At 46.2% G+C, this 16,126-nt stretch overlaps 1 protein-coding gene across 1 annotated transcript in view; it reads left to right on the top strand.

The window, feature by feature from the left end:
- The first annotated feature begins 572 nt into the window (after nt 1–572).
- The window catches only part of ARHGEF4 (Rho guanine nucleotide exchange factor 4), a 161,178-nt gene continuing 145,624 nt past the window's right edge, over nt 573–16,126 (top strand). The window contains 1 exon segment of the mRNA XM_066381091.1: nt 573–710. Coding sequence (XP_066237188.1) covers nt 672–710 — 39 coding nt within the window. The 5' untranslated portion in view covers nt 573–671.

Raw genomic sequence — 16,126 nt, 5'->3', positions numbered from 1 at the left:
GAATATAATCCAGGATGGATTTATTATTATTTATTATTATTACTATTATTATTCCGCTTGGGTGCCTGCTTACATCCTTGTCTGCAGGAACATACCAGGGAATGGACAGTGGTGGGGCGCTGTCAGGCTCTGGACAAACATCTGGGTCCCAGTGGTGCTAGTCCACACTGTCCTCTCCCCAGCTGAACGAGCACAAACTTGTTGCTGAGCCTGTCAGGGTCTCTGTTTCCTCAACGTGTAAATGAGAGTGCTGGGCAAACACCGGAACTTCTCAAGGCTTGAAAAGCGAAGCTTGCGAGGCAGAAAGAGAGGCCGCCCGGTTCTGGAGACGGGCAGACCGTGCTCCACAGGGTGGCGATGCGAGTGTCGCGCACGTGCATGTGCGCGAGGCACGAGTTCGCTCTTAGACAACACTCCCAGGCTCCGGGTCCCGGAGCTGCCCTGGGCGCGGCACGGGACGCGGGAAGCGGGGTCCTGGGAGGCGCTGGGCCGTGGACGGCTCCTGCGTGTCTGTGCGTCTCTGGTTCTGTGGGGGACCCAGCCCTAGGCTGGCACGTCTCGGAGACTCGCAAGTGCCCAGAGCAGCGGCGCGCGGGAGGCGGGGCGTGGCCACAGCGCAGCTCCCGGTCCCACGGCGGCTCGGGCGCCGCACTCCGCGCCCGCCAGCCGCCATGCTCCGCTTCCTGCACTTCCTCCGGGGTTTCTTACAGGTGAGAGAGGGCTTCGCTGGACGCGGGGTCCCGGGTGTGGGCCCCACTGGAGCTCCCTGCCGCCCCCGGTATCCCCACCTGCTGATCCGGAGACCCGAAGACGGAAAGGAGAGCTGCGGCGTCGGAGGCGGCTGGACTGCCGTCCCGGGCCAGCTCGGGAGCGCGGCCGCCCGGTGCCGGCCTCCCCGGCACCTTCTCGCCCCCTGCGGGTGGCGCGCTCGCTCGGGCAGGACGCCGGCTGGGGAAGGAAGGCTTGTGCCTGTCCTAGTCGGTGCCCAGGAATCTCTTGATACTGTTACTACCGGGCTGGAGAGCACCTGTGGGTACCGAAGGGGAGAAGGGACAGGCTTGGGGCACCGTTCTGAGGAGAGGTGTCTAAGCAGGGGAGGGCAACAGGAACTGGAGAGAGCGTTAGACTTATGCACGAGGTGCTCCCACCCCAGGCCCTAATGCCCCAACTGCCCACAAGCGGCCTTGGGCACCCACTCCTCCGGGGCACCTCTACCCTCCTGGTGAGCAATGCGGAAGGGTGGCTGGGAGGCAGGGTGCTGTGACTGAGGCACCAACTGCATTAAAAGAGAGGCAGGGAAGTGCTGCCCGAGCAACAGGCCGGGGAGTGGCAGCTGGCTTCTGTGAGCTGGCCGTCCTAGGTGTGAGGCCACCTCCTCCTAAAGGGGCAGACTGAAGGGTGGGGGAGGTGGGGGGGAGAGAACTCTCTGCCACTGAGAGTCCTGGGGAAAGCAGCAAGGAGCCAGATGATCCAGGGCTGGACCTGCAGGAACCCTGCCCCTCAGCCAGTTCCTCAGGGGATCTGGAAGCAGCCTGTGAATCAGCCCATATCCCCCGGAAAATTGTGCATGTACAAACATTAGGAGGGAGAGGGATATATAGCCTTGCAGAAACTTCACCAGTGAGTCAAGAAGATACCTTTAAGGAGCACGGGTGCCTGGATGGTTGTCCGGAGCTGCAGCTCTGAGGACACGGACCAACCCTCCCCTCTTTTGAACTCGGATTCTGTCACTAACAAGCTATACAATCTTGCACTATCACTTAACTACTTTGGTTTCCCATTTGAAAATGTGGACAATTCCACATCTTTCAAGGTGGGTGTGAGGATCTTATTACAAAATGTAGGTGTGTTTAGAAAGTGGTGAGTCTGGGATATTGGTCCTTCCCCATCCATGGCAGTGGTAGAAGCAAGTCACCTGGGTAAGGGGAAGCTCACTGGGCAGAATCTGAGTCACCCGTTTGACCTCAGGAGTTTACTGAGCAGGCAGATGTGGCTGAGGAAGCAGTCACTGGACATCCCAGGACAGCCGCCTTGCCTGCCCACTGACTGGGAACTTCCTTGGAAAGGGGCTTTTGGGAAAGTATTCCCACAAAACACACTGTTCTCATATATATATTTTTTTAATTTTAAAAATTTAAAAATACATTTAATACTATTTTGTTTTAGTTTCAGTTATATAGCATAGTAATTGGACAATCATATACTTTACAAAGTGTTCCCCCAATATGTCCAATACCCACCTGGCACAATATACAGTTATTACAATACTGTTGACTCTATGCCCTATGCCATACATCCTCATGACTATTTTGTAACTACCAACCTGTGTTTTTCAGTACTTTCCGTTTTTTCACTCAGTCCCCCAACAGCCCTCCCCTCTGTCAACCATCAGTCTAATCTGTTCTCTGTATCTATTAGTCTGTTTCTGTTTTGTTTGTTGATTTATATGTCCTTTGGAATCCCCATATAAGTGAAATCATATGGGATTTGTCTTTCTATGACTCACTTATTTCACCCTCTAGGTCCATGCATGCTGTGCCAAATGGTAAGATTTAGTTCTTTTTTATGGCTGAGTAATATTCCATTGTGAGTTTGTACCACAGCTTTTTTATCCACTCTTGTATTGATGGACACTTGAGTTACTTCCATATTTTGACTATTGTAAATAATAATGCAATGAACACAGAGGTACACACATTCTTTTGAATAAGAATTTTGGGGTTCTTTGAGTAAATCCCCAGAAATGGGAATGGGGGGGCCATAAGGCAGTTCCATATAAAATATTTTGAGATAACTCCAAACTGTTTTCCACAGTGGCTGCATCAGTCTGCATTCTCTCAAACAGTGCACCAGGTTCCCGTTTCTCCACATCCTTGCCAACAGTTGTTTGTTGATTTGTTGATGACAGCCATTCCTTCCCACCCCCACCTTCTGTGGCTATCAATCACATATTTATTTATTTTTATTAAGTTGATTAGGGTGACATTGGTTTGCAAAACCATACAGGTTTTAAGGGTACAACTCAATGAAACATCATCTGCACACTGCATCATGTGCCCATTGCCCCAAGCAAAGTCTCTTTATGCCCCCATTCTACCTCTCCCCACCCCCACGTGTAAAGAAGCTATGTTACATTTACACAATGGAGTACTGCTCCACAGGAAGGAAGGGAGGGAGGGCGGAAGGGAGGAAGGAAAGAAGGAAGGAAAGAAATCTTACATTTTGTAACAGCGTGCTGAAGATTGTTATGCTAAGTAAAATAAGCCAATTAGAGAAAGACAAATACCATATGATCTCACTTATAGTGGAATCTAATTAACAAAATAAACTGAGGAGCAAAATAGAAAAAGAGGCACAGATACATGGAACAGACTGACAGCTGTCAGGGGAGTGGGTTGGGGGACTTGATGAAAGAAGGTGAAAGGATATATGAACACACACACACATATATATATAATTGTATATACATATGTATATATGTGTGTGTGTATATATTGCATAGACACATGTAACATATAACACATAGAAACAGACAACAGTATGATAATAGCCAGAGGGAAAGAGGGTGGGAGTTAGGTTGATGATAGCCATTCTGACAGCTCTCATTGTAGGTTGTTGTTGTTGTTGTTGTGTGTGTGTGTGTTGAAATTTTTCCATTGATTGGGGAGGGAGAGAGAGAGAGGGAGAAGGGAGGGGGAGAGAAGGAGAGAGAGAGAAAAGCATCACTGGTTGTTCTACTTAGTTGTATACTCATTGATTGCTTCTCCTATGTGCCCTGACTGGGGAACCTAGGACCTCAGTGCACTGGGATGACACCCGACCCACTGATCCATCCAGCCACGGCTTCATTGGGGTTTTAATTTGCATCTCTCTGATGATTAGTGACATTGAGTATCTTTTCATGTGTCTATTGGCCGTCTGTGTTTCCTCTTTGGAGAAATGTCTATTTAGGTTCTTTGCCCATTTTTAAATTGGATTGTTTGTTATTTGTGTGTTGAATTATATACACTCTTTATAAATTTGGGATATTAACCCCTTATGAGATGTATCATTGGAGAAGATGTTCTCCCATTCAGTGGGTTGTCTTTTCATATTGTTGATGATTTCTTTTGCTGTGCAAAATTTTTTAGTTTAATGTAGTCCCATTTTATTTTTTTCTTTTGCTTTCCTTGTGTGAGGAGGTATATCAGAAAAAAAATATTGCTAAGAGATATATCTGAGATTTTATTGCCTATGTTCTCTTTCCAGATTTTTGTGGGTTTGAGTCTAACATTTAAGTCTCTAATCCATTTTGAGTTTATTATTGTGTATGGTATAAAAAAGTGGTCTAGTTTTATTTTTTGCATTTCTTTTCCCTATTTATCCAACACCATTTATTGAATAGACTATCTTTACCCCATTGTATGTTACCCTGCCACACCAAGGTCTGATTCCTGGCAAAACCTCTAATTTGCATGTGCTGCTTGTGAAGTTGACTGGATCTTGCTATGATATTGTCTGAAGCCCACTACTGGATGTGTTGGTTCTGGGGCCATGTGGGAGGGACTCTGATAAAGGTCAATGTCAGATGCTGCCTGTGACTAGCCCTGGGCTACCTGTTCAGAGATACAAAGTGATCCACAGTTTGTAGCTGTCTCTGCAGAGCCTCAGTGTGCATGAGAAGGGTCAAGCTGTGCACCAAGGCCAGCTTCCACCAGCACCAAGTCTGGGGGCAGGTCAGCAAAAGGCCATAGGCACCCAGAGATTGCCTCCATGTGCCTCTGCCTGCTGTCTGCCTGTTAGGCTCCATTGATGAAAGAGCTTCTGGTGGTACTCAGGTTGCGTGAGGTAGGTACTCAGTAAGCAACCAGGTAGGGGTGATTGTCGTTTACCAGATTGATACAGGTTCAAACTCAGTCCAGCACTGGTTCTGAAGCCACTCAGCAAAACTCCCAGGGTACACCAACGCCAGCTGCCACCTGCTGGGTGCCTGTAGACCTTTGTAGTAGAGTGGCTCTCAGCAGGTCATCAGGCTGAGGCCAGCAGAGTTTATCAGGCCCAATTAGACCAAGGTTTGGCCTTGTGAAGGGTGGGCTCTGCACTGGTTGGACATGCAAGGCAAAAATGACTTCTATTCTAGAGTCACAGAACTCAGTTTGTTCGGTATTCTGCCTGGACCTCTTGGAAAGCTTGAGCTTGGCAGGGCCAGGCTGCCAGAAGTCTGGAGGGTTGTGCTCGTGTTGTCTTCTGAGGGGTAGGTGCCAATCAGACTTTTGTATGAAGGTAAGGGGAATGGCACCCTGTGCCGAAACCACACAACTCAGTCACTGATGCCCCTGAGTCTTCCTAGACCTTTACACCCCAGGCCCAGGCAGCTGAGTCCTCCATAGGGCACCTGCTTGGCAGGGTGGGGTGACAGAGAGTCCAAAGGGAGAGCTACTGCATCCTCCCAGGTTGATGCCATGGGATGCGCCACCCAAGCAAGATGGCGGTGACGGTGGGAGATGGACTCAGCACAGGGACTCAGCGCCTGTCCCTTCAGCTTTCTTCCTGGCGCCACAAACACTAGGCTCTCCTCACACGACTCTAGTCTGCTCCTCCTTCTCTCTGCCAGAGTCCAGGGTGAGTAGTTTCAGACAATATTTTGTTTACTGATCCTGTAAGGGGGCACCTATGTCTCTAGCAGACTCTTGTCTCTCTTTGGCGACCAGAATCCCCACTGATTTTCACAGCCGGATGATATGTGGGTGCCTCTTCCCAGCTTTGGTGCTCTGGACTGGGGATCCCAGTATGGGTTTGAGACCCTACGCTTTTTAGGGGGAACCTATGCACTGAAATATTCCTCTGGATTCTCAGTCACTGCCCATGGGGTCAAGGCCAGCCCTATTTGTGTTTTTGACCTTGATTATAAGATTTCTGTTCAGCTAGTCTTCAGTTGGTTGGTTTTATTGATTGATTTTAGAGAAACAGCGAGAGGAAGGAAGAGAGAGAGAGAAGCATTCATTTGTTGTTCCACTTAGTTGTGCACTCATTCATTAAAAGACTTTTTATATTACTGATTTAAGAGGGAGGAGGGAGAGAGAATGAGAGAAGAGGGGAGAAAAGGGTGGGAAGCATCAACTGTGTGGTAGTTGCTTCTTGTCTGTGCCTTGACTAGGTAAGCCTGGGGTTCTGAATCAGCAACTTCAGTGTTTTGGGTTGCACTCATTGATTGTTTCCCATGTGTGCCCTGACCAGGGATCAAACCCACAATCCTGTTATTTCGGGATGATGCTCTAATGGACTGAGCTAATCGGCCATGATCTTCAGTTGGTTGATTTTAGTTATAATTCCAATTTTGTCCTGGGAGGAGGTAACTTCTGCCCACTCCACCATCATCTTGGATCTCACTGTCCTCACATTCTGTTTTGTTCGAAGAGGTCTTTCCACTCCTTTTTGTACCCAGAACCTGATGCCTCTGGGCCCTGGAGGTCCCGAGACACTCCCACCTTTTTCTTGCACATCACAGTGATGATAAGATGTTCCTCTCAGAGAATCTTCCTTTCTGTTGTCCTTCAGAGCCACCCTGGGAAGAGCCCTGAATGCCATGGCAGTCCACCTGGCTGTGCAGGTATATCTTGCAGGGCCACCTGTGAACACAATTTACACTTGTTCTTTCCCAGACACTGGTTGTAAAGAATGCCCTAAGAGGTTGTAGGTGTGGAAGGAGAAGGGAGCCACTTGATGGATTCATCTTCTGATCCTCCTGAGTACCTGATGCACTGGACTGACCACTCGAGCACTGGACTGACCACTTGATGATGTGTGCTTGACTTGATTGCTTGGTGGGTCATGAACTCTGCTTTGTTCTAGGAAACTCAGATCATTGTGGCCCTACAGTGAGACTCTGGTAGCAGAGACATAGTCTCCACCAAGGCCTAAGAGCAAGAGTGGTTTCTCAAACCCCAGACCCCAGGCAAGAATTCTGTTGAGTCTTATTTCAGAATTTACAGAGTGTCCAAGTTGTAAAGAAAGGAAATTATAAAGATCAGAGTGGAAATAAGCAAATTAGGGTCTAAAAACACAATACAAAAGATCAATGAAACCAAGAACTGGTTCTTTGAAAAGACAAGATTGATAAATCTTTAACCAGATTCAACTCACCAAGAAAAATAGAAAGAAGACCTACATAAATGAAATAAAAAACAAAAGAGTAAAAGTAACAGCTAACATCACAGAAATACAAATGGTTATAAAAAAATCATTAAAAATATATGCCCCAAAATTAGACAATCTAGAAGAAATTAATATTCCTAAAATCAAACAATCCTCCAAAAACGAATCAAGAAAAAAATCTGGGCCCTGGCTGGTTGGCTCAGTGGTAGAGTGTTGGCCTGTCATGTGGATGTCCCAGGTTTGATTCCTGGTCAGGGCACACAGGAGAAGCACTGATCTGCTTCTCCACCCCTCCCCCTCTTGGTTCTCTCTCTTTCTCTCTCTCTTCTCCTCCCTTCCTGCAGCCAAGGCTCCATTAGAGTGAGTTGGCCCTGGGCGCTGAGGATGGCTCCAAGGCCTCTGCCTCAGTCACTAAAAAAATGGCTCCAGTTGCAACGGAGCAAGGGCCCCAGATGGGCAGAGCATTGCCCCCTAGTGGGCTTGCCAGGTGGATCCCTGTCAGGGCACATGAGGGAGTCTGTCCCTGCCTCCTCTTCTCTCACTAAATAAAAAAAAGAAGAAGAAAAAAATATGAACAGCCTGATTACAACTAGTGAAATTGAAGCAGTAATTAAAAAATTCCCAGCAAACAAAAGTCCTGGACTGGATGGCTTTATAGATAATTTTACCAAACCTTCAAAGAAGAACTAACACCTGTCCTTCTTAAATTATTCCAAAATATTCAAGCTTATTTTCTGAAGTCAGCATTATCTTAATTCCAAAAAAGCACATAAAGACACTACAAAGAAAGAAAATTATAAGACAATATACCGGATTAATATAGTCACAAAAAACCTCCACAAAATATTAGCAAACAAAATAAAGCAAGTGGATTTATTTGTGGGATGAAAGGTTGGTACAATACCCAGAACTCAATTAATACAATACACCACATAAACAAAATGAAGGTTAAAAATCATATGATCATGTCAGTAGATGCAAAAAAAAAAAGGCTTTTGGATAAACCCAGCATCCATTTATGATAAAACTCAGCAAAGTGGGAATAGAGGAAACATACCTCAACAAAATAAGGCCATAGATGACAAATCCCACAGCCCATGTAATATTCAATGGGGAAAAAACTAAAAGCATTTCTCTTAATATCAGAACAAGACAGAGATGTCCACTTTCACCACTCTTACTCAACATATTTCTGGAAGTTCTAATCAGAGCAATCAGACAAGAAGAAGAAATAAAGAGCATCCAAATTGGAAAGAAAGAAGTAAAACTGTCGTTATTTGCAGATGACATATTATAGGTAGAGAACCCTAAACACTCCACAAAAAAAAGAACTACTAGAATTGATAAATTAAATACCAAAAAATTTAAATACCTAGTAATAAATTTAAACAAGGAGGTAAAAAAACTGGATTTGAAAAATGATAAGGAACCGAAGAAAGAAGTTAAAGAAGATACAAATAAATGGAACCATACACTATGGTCATGAGTAGGAAGAATTCACATCACTAAAATGTTCATACTATCCAAAGCAATCTATACATTTAATGCAATTCCTATCAAAATGCCAATGGTGTATTTCACAGAACTAGAACAATCTAAAATTTTATATGGAACCACAGAAGACCCTGAACAGCAACAGCAATCTTGTGAAAGAAGAACAAAGTGGGAAGTATCATGCTTCATGATATGAAACTATACTACAAGGCTAAAGTAAAGTAATCAAGACAGTATGGTACTGGCATAAAGACAGACATATAGGTCAAAAGTCAGAATAGAGAACCCCAAAATAAACTCAGGCCTATTTGGTCAATTAATATTTGACAAAGGAGGCAAGAACATACAATGAGGTAACAACAGTCTATTCAATAAATTGTGCTGGGAAAATTAGATATATGCAATAAAATGAAACTAGACCACCTTCTTATACCATATACAAAAATAAACTCCAAGTGGAATAAAGACTTAACTGTAAAACTCAAAACCATAAAACTAGAAAAAAATCATAAGCAGTAAAGTCTGTGACATTTTCCTTAGCAATATTTTTTTCTGATCTATCTCATTGGGCAAGGGAAAGAAAGAAAAAATAAACAACAAACTAAAAAGCTTTTGTACAGTAAAAGAAACCATCAACTAAATGAAAAGATAACTTGCTGAATGGAAGAAGATATTTACCAATGATACATCTCATAAGGGGTTAATATCCAAAATTTATAAAGAACTTGTACAACTCAACACCAAGAAAATAGACAATTTAGTTATTTTTCTTTTCTTTTTGTGGTAGAGACAGAGAGAGGGACAGATAGGGACAGACAGGAAGGAAGAGAGATGAGAAACATCAATTCTTTGTTGCGGCTCCTTAATTGTTCATTGATTGCTTTCTCATATGTGCCTTGACCATGGGAGGGGGGCTACAGCAGACTGAGTGACCCCTTGCTCAAGCCAGCGACCTTAGGCTCAAGATGGTGAGCCTTGCTCAAACCAATGAGCCCGCACTCAAGCTGGCAACTTCGGGGTCTCAAACCTGGGTCCTCTGTGTCCCAGTCTGATGCTCTGTCCACCATCTGGTCAGGCGACAATTTAAGTTTTGGGTTTTTTTTTGACAATTTAAGTTTTTAAAAAATGAGCTGAGGACCTGAATAGACACTTCTCCAAAGAGGGTGTACAAATGGCCAACAGACACAAGAAAAAATACTCAACAGCAATAATCATCAGAAAAATGCAAACTAAGACCGTAATGAGCTAACACCTCACACAGGGCAGAATGGCTAGCATCAATAAATCAACAAACAAACAGTGCTGGCAAGGGTGTGGAGAAAAGGGAACTCTCATGCACTATTGGTCAGAATGTAGATTGGTGCAGCCACTGTGGAAAACAGTGTGGAGTTTCCTCCAAAAATTAAAAATGGAGCTGCCTTATGACCAAAGATTTTACTTCTGGGGATTTATCCAGAGAAACCTAAAACTCTGATTCAAAAAGAATATGTGCACCCCTATGTTCATTGCAGCATTATTTACAATAGCAAAAAATGGAAGTAACCCAAGTGCCATCAGTAGATGAGTGGATAAAAAAGCTGTGGTACATTTACACAATGGAATACTACTTAGCTGTAAAACAGAATGAAATCTTACCATTTGCAGCAGCTTGGATGAACCTGGAAAGTATTGTGCTAAATTAATTAAGTCTGTCAGAGAAAGATAAGTACCATATGATTTCACTTATATGGGGTTTCTAAAGAGCAATATAAACAACAAACAAAACAGAAACAGACTGACAGATACAGAAAACAGACTGATGGTTGCCAGAAGGGAGGGGGTGAAAAAGTGAAATGATTAGTACTTAGAAAATAGTCACAGGGATGTAAAATACAGCATAGGGAATATAGTCAGTAATATTGTAATAACTGTATATGGTGCCAGGTGGGTCCTGGATATATTGGGAGGACACTTTCTAAAGTACACTATTGTCTAACCACTATGCTGTACACCTGAAACTAATACAAAATAATATTGAATGTAAAAAAGTAATCTCCAAAACAAAAGAATAAGTATACTTCTATTAATGGTTTACTTACTGATATTTCTGTTTCTTACTGTTCTGAGATACTGGGACTACACATAATATTTTTTTCCTCAAGTTTTCAGCTTTCCATCGTACTGTAAAATACGATGTGCTACAATCCATAATGTGCAAACAAGGCATTTCATATCTTATGTACATCATGTGAAAATCTCACACCAGAGTGAAAAACACAGCTTCTATGGTACTTAAAAATGAATGAACGTATTAATTCAAAACTCAGCCAAACTTAATATGGGAGGTATATTCACAGGTGTTCATCTTGCTGCTATTCCATAACTTATATATAAACATGTCTTTGCATCTGTAAGGGACAATCAGGGAAACCCTTTTCTTGTGGTTGTGCACGTGCTCTCAGGTGCTGCCGGTGTGGGGTCAGGGCGAGAGGAGGGAGCGGCTGAGTCCTCATCATTCCTCAGGAGACAGAAGCCAGCATGGAGCTGTCATTTGATTTGCTTCTTCCCTGGCTAGGAGCCTGGCAGTGTCTTTGCAGGTAGGAGGTGGCTGACTTGTCCTGACATCCACGTCCTGGGTGGAGCAGGGCTCCGTGACATCTGGTAAATGAAGGGCAAGAGTATGACGATGAAGCCCAAGGAAAGGGGGATTGCTTGATTCCTCCAGCGCCCTGGGTCCGGGCGGGCAGGACCCCCACCCAGGTTACTTGAGGCTGCAGGGCTCCTCAGCCACACCCGTAATCAGAATCCCCAGCTACACACAGACCAAGTGCATCAGAATTTAGGGCAGGGCCCAGGCTCTGATGTCTAGGCTCGCAGGTGACTCCAGTGTGCACTGTCATCCCTGGAGCTGCCTGCTGTGTCTGCCCCCACTTGTCACACTGCCCCATGAAACCAGGGTGAGGCCTGTGTTTTCTGCCCAGTGCACACAGCCCTGTTGACTGGACGTGACCGTGGGTGAGCAGGGTGGTACACTGCTGTAGTCTCCAGGCCAGCCAGGCCATCTCGAAATGCCTTGGATGCCAACCACGTTTGTACCAAATAGGTGGATTGGTCTCTCTCTGACAGCTTTTTTCCCCAGGAGGAAAAGATTTCCTGAACTTCAGAAGTGATCTTGGAGCAAGGCTGGGATCTGGAAGCTGTCCCACAGTGCTGCCTGCCCTTCCTGGGGTCCCTTTACATTGCTGGTGGGCCCTGGGACTCCCAGTGTGGACCAGCTCTCCCACAGAGCTCAGCACACTCAGGCACCTTCATCTGAACCCCTCTACTCTCTGAGTGTTGCGTAAGTTAAACAGGATAATAAAAACATGGATAAAAGCATGCAAATCACCCAAAGTTAGAGCTCAATGACTGTTAGTTCTATTTTTCTCTCCCCTCAAATACATACTTTTTCTTGTAACCGGTGGAGTTGAATGGAAACCCATCTCCTGATTCTGGGCCTAATGAGAGTGCTTCTTACATGGATGCTGTTGGCTGTGGTCCCCGATGTGGGACAAAGTGCATTTTCAGCAGGAGAGTGCTGACTGTCAGAAACTTGCCTCAGAACAGTTGATGCAACTGATGGGAGAAACCTATGCCCTTGTGGGGGGGCAGTTTTTCTCTGCATGAAGATTGAAGCTTGTGAGAAAAGTGGGAAACAGCTCAATGGTGGGACATCCATACCCTGGGACTAATTCTCAGCCACGGAGAGGAGGGAAGTGCTGGGTTCCCAGCAGCCTGGTTGAATCAGCAGAGAATTCGGTCAAACGGGAGAGGCCAGCATGCTATATGATTGCTTCTACCTACAATTCTAGCTATTATTAATGAATTTATAGTAACAGAAAGCCCATCAGTGGTGCTAGGGTCAGGTTGAGGGGTAGGTGGGGGCAGGAGAGTGGGATGACAAAGGAGGAGGAGGTGATGGAGACGTTCATTGTCTTGACTGTGCTGTTAGTTTCAGGGTATATTCACCTGTCAGAATCCATCAAGTCATACTTTCCATTTATGTTGTGTATCGCATGTCAATTACATGCTAGGGAATCTGTTAGCCAGGGCTCTCACAGTGCTCATCTGGCTCTGAGAACAAGCCCCTTGCCATCCTTACCGCTTCCTGGGCATGACCACAGAGACTAGGATAGTGACAAGGCTGCAGATGGACAGTGAGACAGTGGGTCCCATCTAAAATGGACATGAGGTGACTCTGGCTTTCCTAGGTGAGTGCTCAGCATGAGCATCCTTAGGATAAGCATATCTGTGTGTCATCGATGGTGTGTCATTCCTGGCTGGTGCCATGAGGTGAGTACAGCCTGGGACTGTGCTGTCCCGTGGCTCAATCATTGGAGGCCGCCTCCACACCTGAGTCAGCTCATCTCCGCTGTAGTCTCCTGGGAGTGTATAAACACTCCTGCAGCTCTGGGGGATGGTGTTAGGAAGGACTTGCTGTGGGATTTGGGCTTGGTGAGGTGGGTTTGCAGAGATTTGAGGAAGCAATGATATTGTCAGGAAGCAGGGCTGTTTCTATGATTGACAACATAGGGACAAGTAGTCGGAGGCCGACTCTGGGATTGGTGGAGTGCAGCCATCTCTCAGAGGAGGCAGCATAGGGGCATTCGGTCTTTGTGGCCTGGACAGCATGCACGTTCTGTTTGGGCCCAGCTGTGAACCAGGAGGGGGCTTATGCTTGTCTTGTTCCATCATGGACCCAGAGTGGCCTTGCCTCACAGATGTTCTGACACTGTTTATGTTTCGCAGGAGGATACCAGGGCCACACTGTGAGGCCACGCTGGCTCCTGCATGTCCAGGCTGCTCTTGTCTTTCTTGATCATTTGGAAATGAATAGGGTGCATACCCAAACCCCTGAGAGCTTTATCCACAAATACATGCTCAGACCCTTCTGGCCCTAGCGACTCAACTCTCCAGAGGTAACCCAAACAGATAATTTGGGAAAAGCCCTGAGATGGTTCTGCTGTGTACCATGACCGAGAGCCCTGTGTCTCTCCCTGACTTCTAAATTCTAAATCCCGTGAAGGTGGTGCCCTGAGCCCCGCCCCTCACCCCTTTTCCTGCTCCCTCAGCCAACTTCATTCTCAAAAAGCCGGTTCTCCCCTCCCGGCTCAGGAATCTGGTCCTGCCCAACACTGCAGGCTGTGGACCAGGGTTGGGGGAGCTGTGAGACAGGAGGTTTCCTTGCATGGTAAACTCAGCAGCACAACAGGTCTTGTGATTTTGGTGTGCAAGCCTGATGCAACTTAACCCTCCAAACCCTCAGACTGTGTGCCTAGTGAAATAAGTGTGACGGGAGACTACCCTGTAAGACAATTTTGGAAGTTCACATGCTCACCTTTGTGAGATACCTGGTCCTCTCTCCCAGGAGGACACACCGAATCCCTCTGGCTTATTTGCAGGTATCCTAACACAACAGGTCACACAGTGAAGCCTATGTGGCTGGTGGGCAGTAGGACAGACTACAGGCCTGGTGGAGATCTAACAGAGGTGTGTTGCTTCTGCGGGGCACTGGCTGTGTCAGAGAGAGAAGACCCTGCACCTGGGCCGGTGATGTTTTCCCGGCCCCACCATGAAGCTTGCAGAGTGGCCTCAGACGTCTGGCGGCAGGCCCTGCCTGGGTGCAGCCTAGGGTTTCCATGCCTGCATTTCCAGTATGGGCAGTTCATTCCATGCCTCTGAGTAGGTGTATTCTGCTGCAACACTGGAGTCACCACGTGCTGGGCCCCGCCCGCCCCCGCTCCCCCTCCCCCCCCCCCCCCAGGCTGCAGAAAGGGCAGGTAGGATGTGAGCAGCCTCTCCAGCTTTGTGCAGCACAGGTGGCACTCACTAAAGGCCAAGAGCCCTGCAGACGGGCAGGACACCGACTGCAGCCTGGATGGGACATTTTCTCCATGACTATAGACCAGTGTGTGCCTTTCCTCTTCTTGATGGCCTTGGGTGGGGGGAAGGCGTGACCTGGGGAATGCAGAGCAGAGATGACACAAATCAGAACACGTCTGTAGCAGATGACAGGCCGCATCGGCCAGCCATGGCTGGGTGGGGCCCAGTGTCAGCTCCTTATTTCAGTTATTGGGGAAGAGAGCTAGGGCAGGCTTCTTGGACAGCTCTGGTTTGCATTTAGTAAGTCGTGCAGTGTTGTTTCTCGAGCTGCCATGTCTTTTTCAAAAAAGGGAAGGCAACTCCCCCCACCATGAGATAGGCCCCTAGGACATTTGGGCAAGAATTTGCCCCCAGCCAAAATCTGGGAGCAGTTCCTCCAGCTTGTGGAAAACCCTTTTCATGACTAAAATGGGCAGCTCCCACCTACTCTGCCAGGAATGGGAGCGGCTGTGTGGGCTTGGGTGGGCAGCCACACGGCGTCTGTGGCCAAAGAGGAAGGAGAGGGGCCACCGTGGGTCTCCAGTGTGCCTGAGTAGCAGCAGGTTAGATCCCAGTCTTTTGAGGGTCCCATGAAAAAGCAGAGTGACATCATCAACACAGGCACACAGATACTTTAATCCTCCTCACTATGGCTGTCATCAGCTCGTATGTGACCTAGATCAAATCTCTAACCCTTTCAGGGCCTGCATGGACACAGCCAGCAGGAAATGTGGTGGGGGGGTGAAGGGCTGCTCCCGGGCTTCTGAAAGGCTCAAGTGAGACATCATGAATTAATGTTTGTAAACCCAGAGAATGGATCAGAGAGACCTGGTCCATATTCAAGGGCTACCACTTAGTAGCTTGTGCAGGTAACTAGGGCAAGTTGCTGTTCTGAGCTTCAGTACGGATAGCTTCAGAATACAGACAATCACACTTGCCTTATTTTAGAATTAAATTATGTGCAAAATGGCCTGCCCTGTGGTGGCACAGTGGATAAAGTGATCTGGAACACTGAGGTCACCGGTTCAAAATCCTGAGCTTGCCCGGTCAAGGTACATGCAACTACTATGAGTTGGAGCTTCCCATTTCTCCCTTCTCTTTCTCTCTCTCTCCCCCTTCTCTTTCTAAAAATCAATAAGTAAAAAAATCTAAAAAACAGAAAGTTATGTATAAAGTGCACAGGGCAATATTGTGAGCCCTCCTTTGTATTTCATGATTATCAGTTGTAGCTTCTCTTAAATTTCAGATTTTATTTGTGTTATCGTTTTTTCTTTATGAGTCTGGCTAAAGGCTTGTCAATTTTGTTTTTTCTTTTCCCCAAAGAACCAGCTCTTGGTTTTGTTAATATTTCTTATTTTTAAGTCTTTATTTAATTTATTTCTTCTCTGATCTTTATTATTTCTATCTTTGTACTAACTTTGGGCTTCATTCTTTTTCTAGTTCTTTTAGAGGTCAAGCTGAGTTGTTTATTGGGGTTTCTCTTGTTTCTTGAGGTGGGCCTGTAATGCTATAAACTTCCTTCTTAGAACGCTTTTGCTGAGTCCATAGGACTTGCTGCTTTTTTGTGTGTCTAAATATTTTTTTATTTCTCCTTTGATCCCCCCCCCCCCCCTGTGAT

This window comes from Saccopteryx leptura, chromosome 4, assembly GCF_036850995.1.
Source record: "Saccopteryx leptura isolate mSacLep1 chromosome 4, mSacLep1_pri_phased_curated, whole genome shotgun sequence".
Classification (NCBI taxonomy): Eukaryota; Metazoa; Chordata; class Mammalia; order Chiroptera; family Emballonuridae; genus Saccopteryx; species Saccopteryx leptura.
The sequence above is the reverse complement of the archived record's forward strand: the minus strand, read 5'-3'. Positions and strand labels throughout refer to the sequence as shown.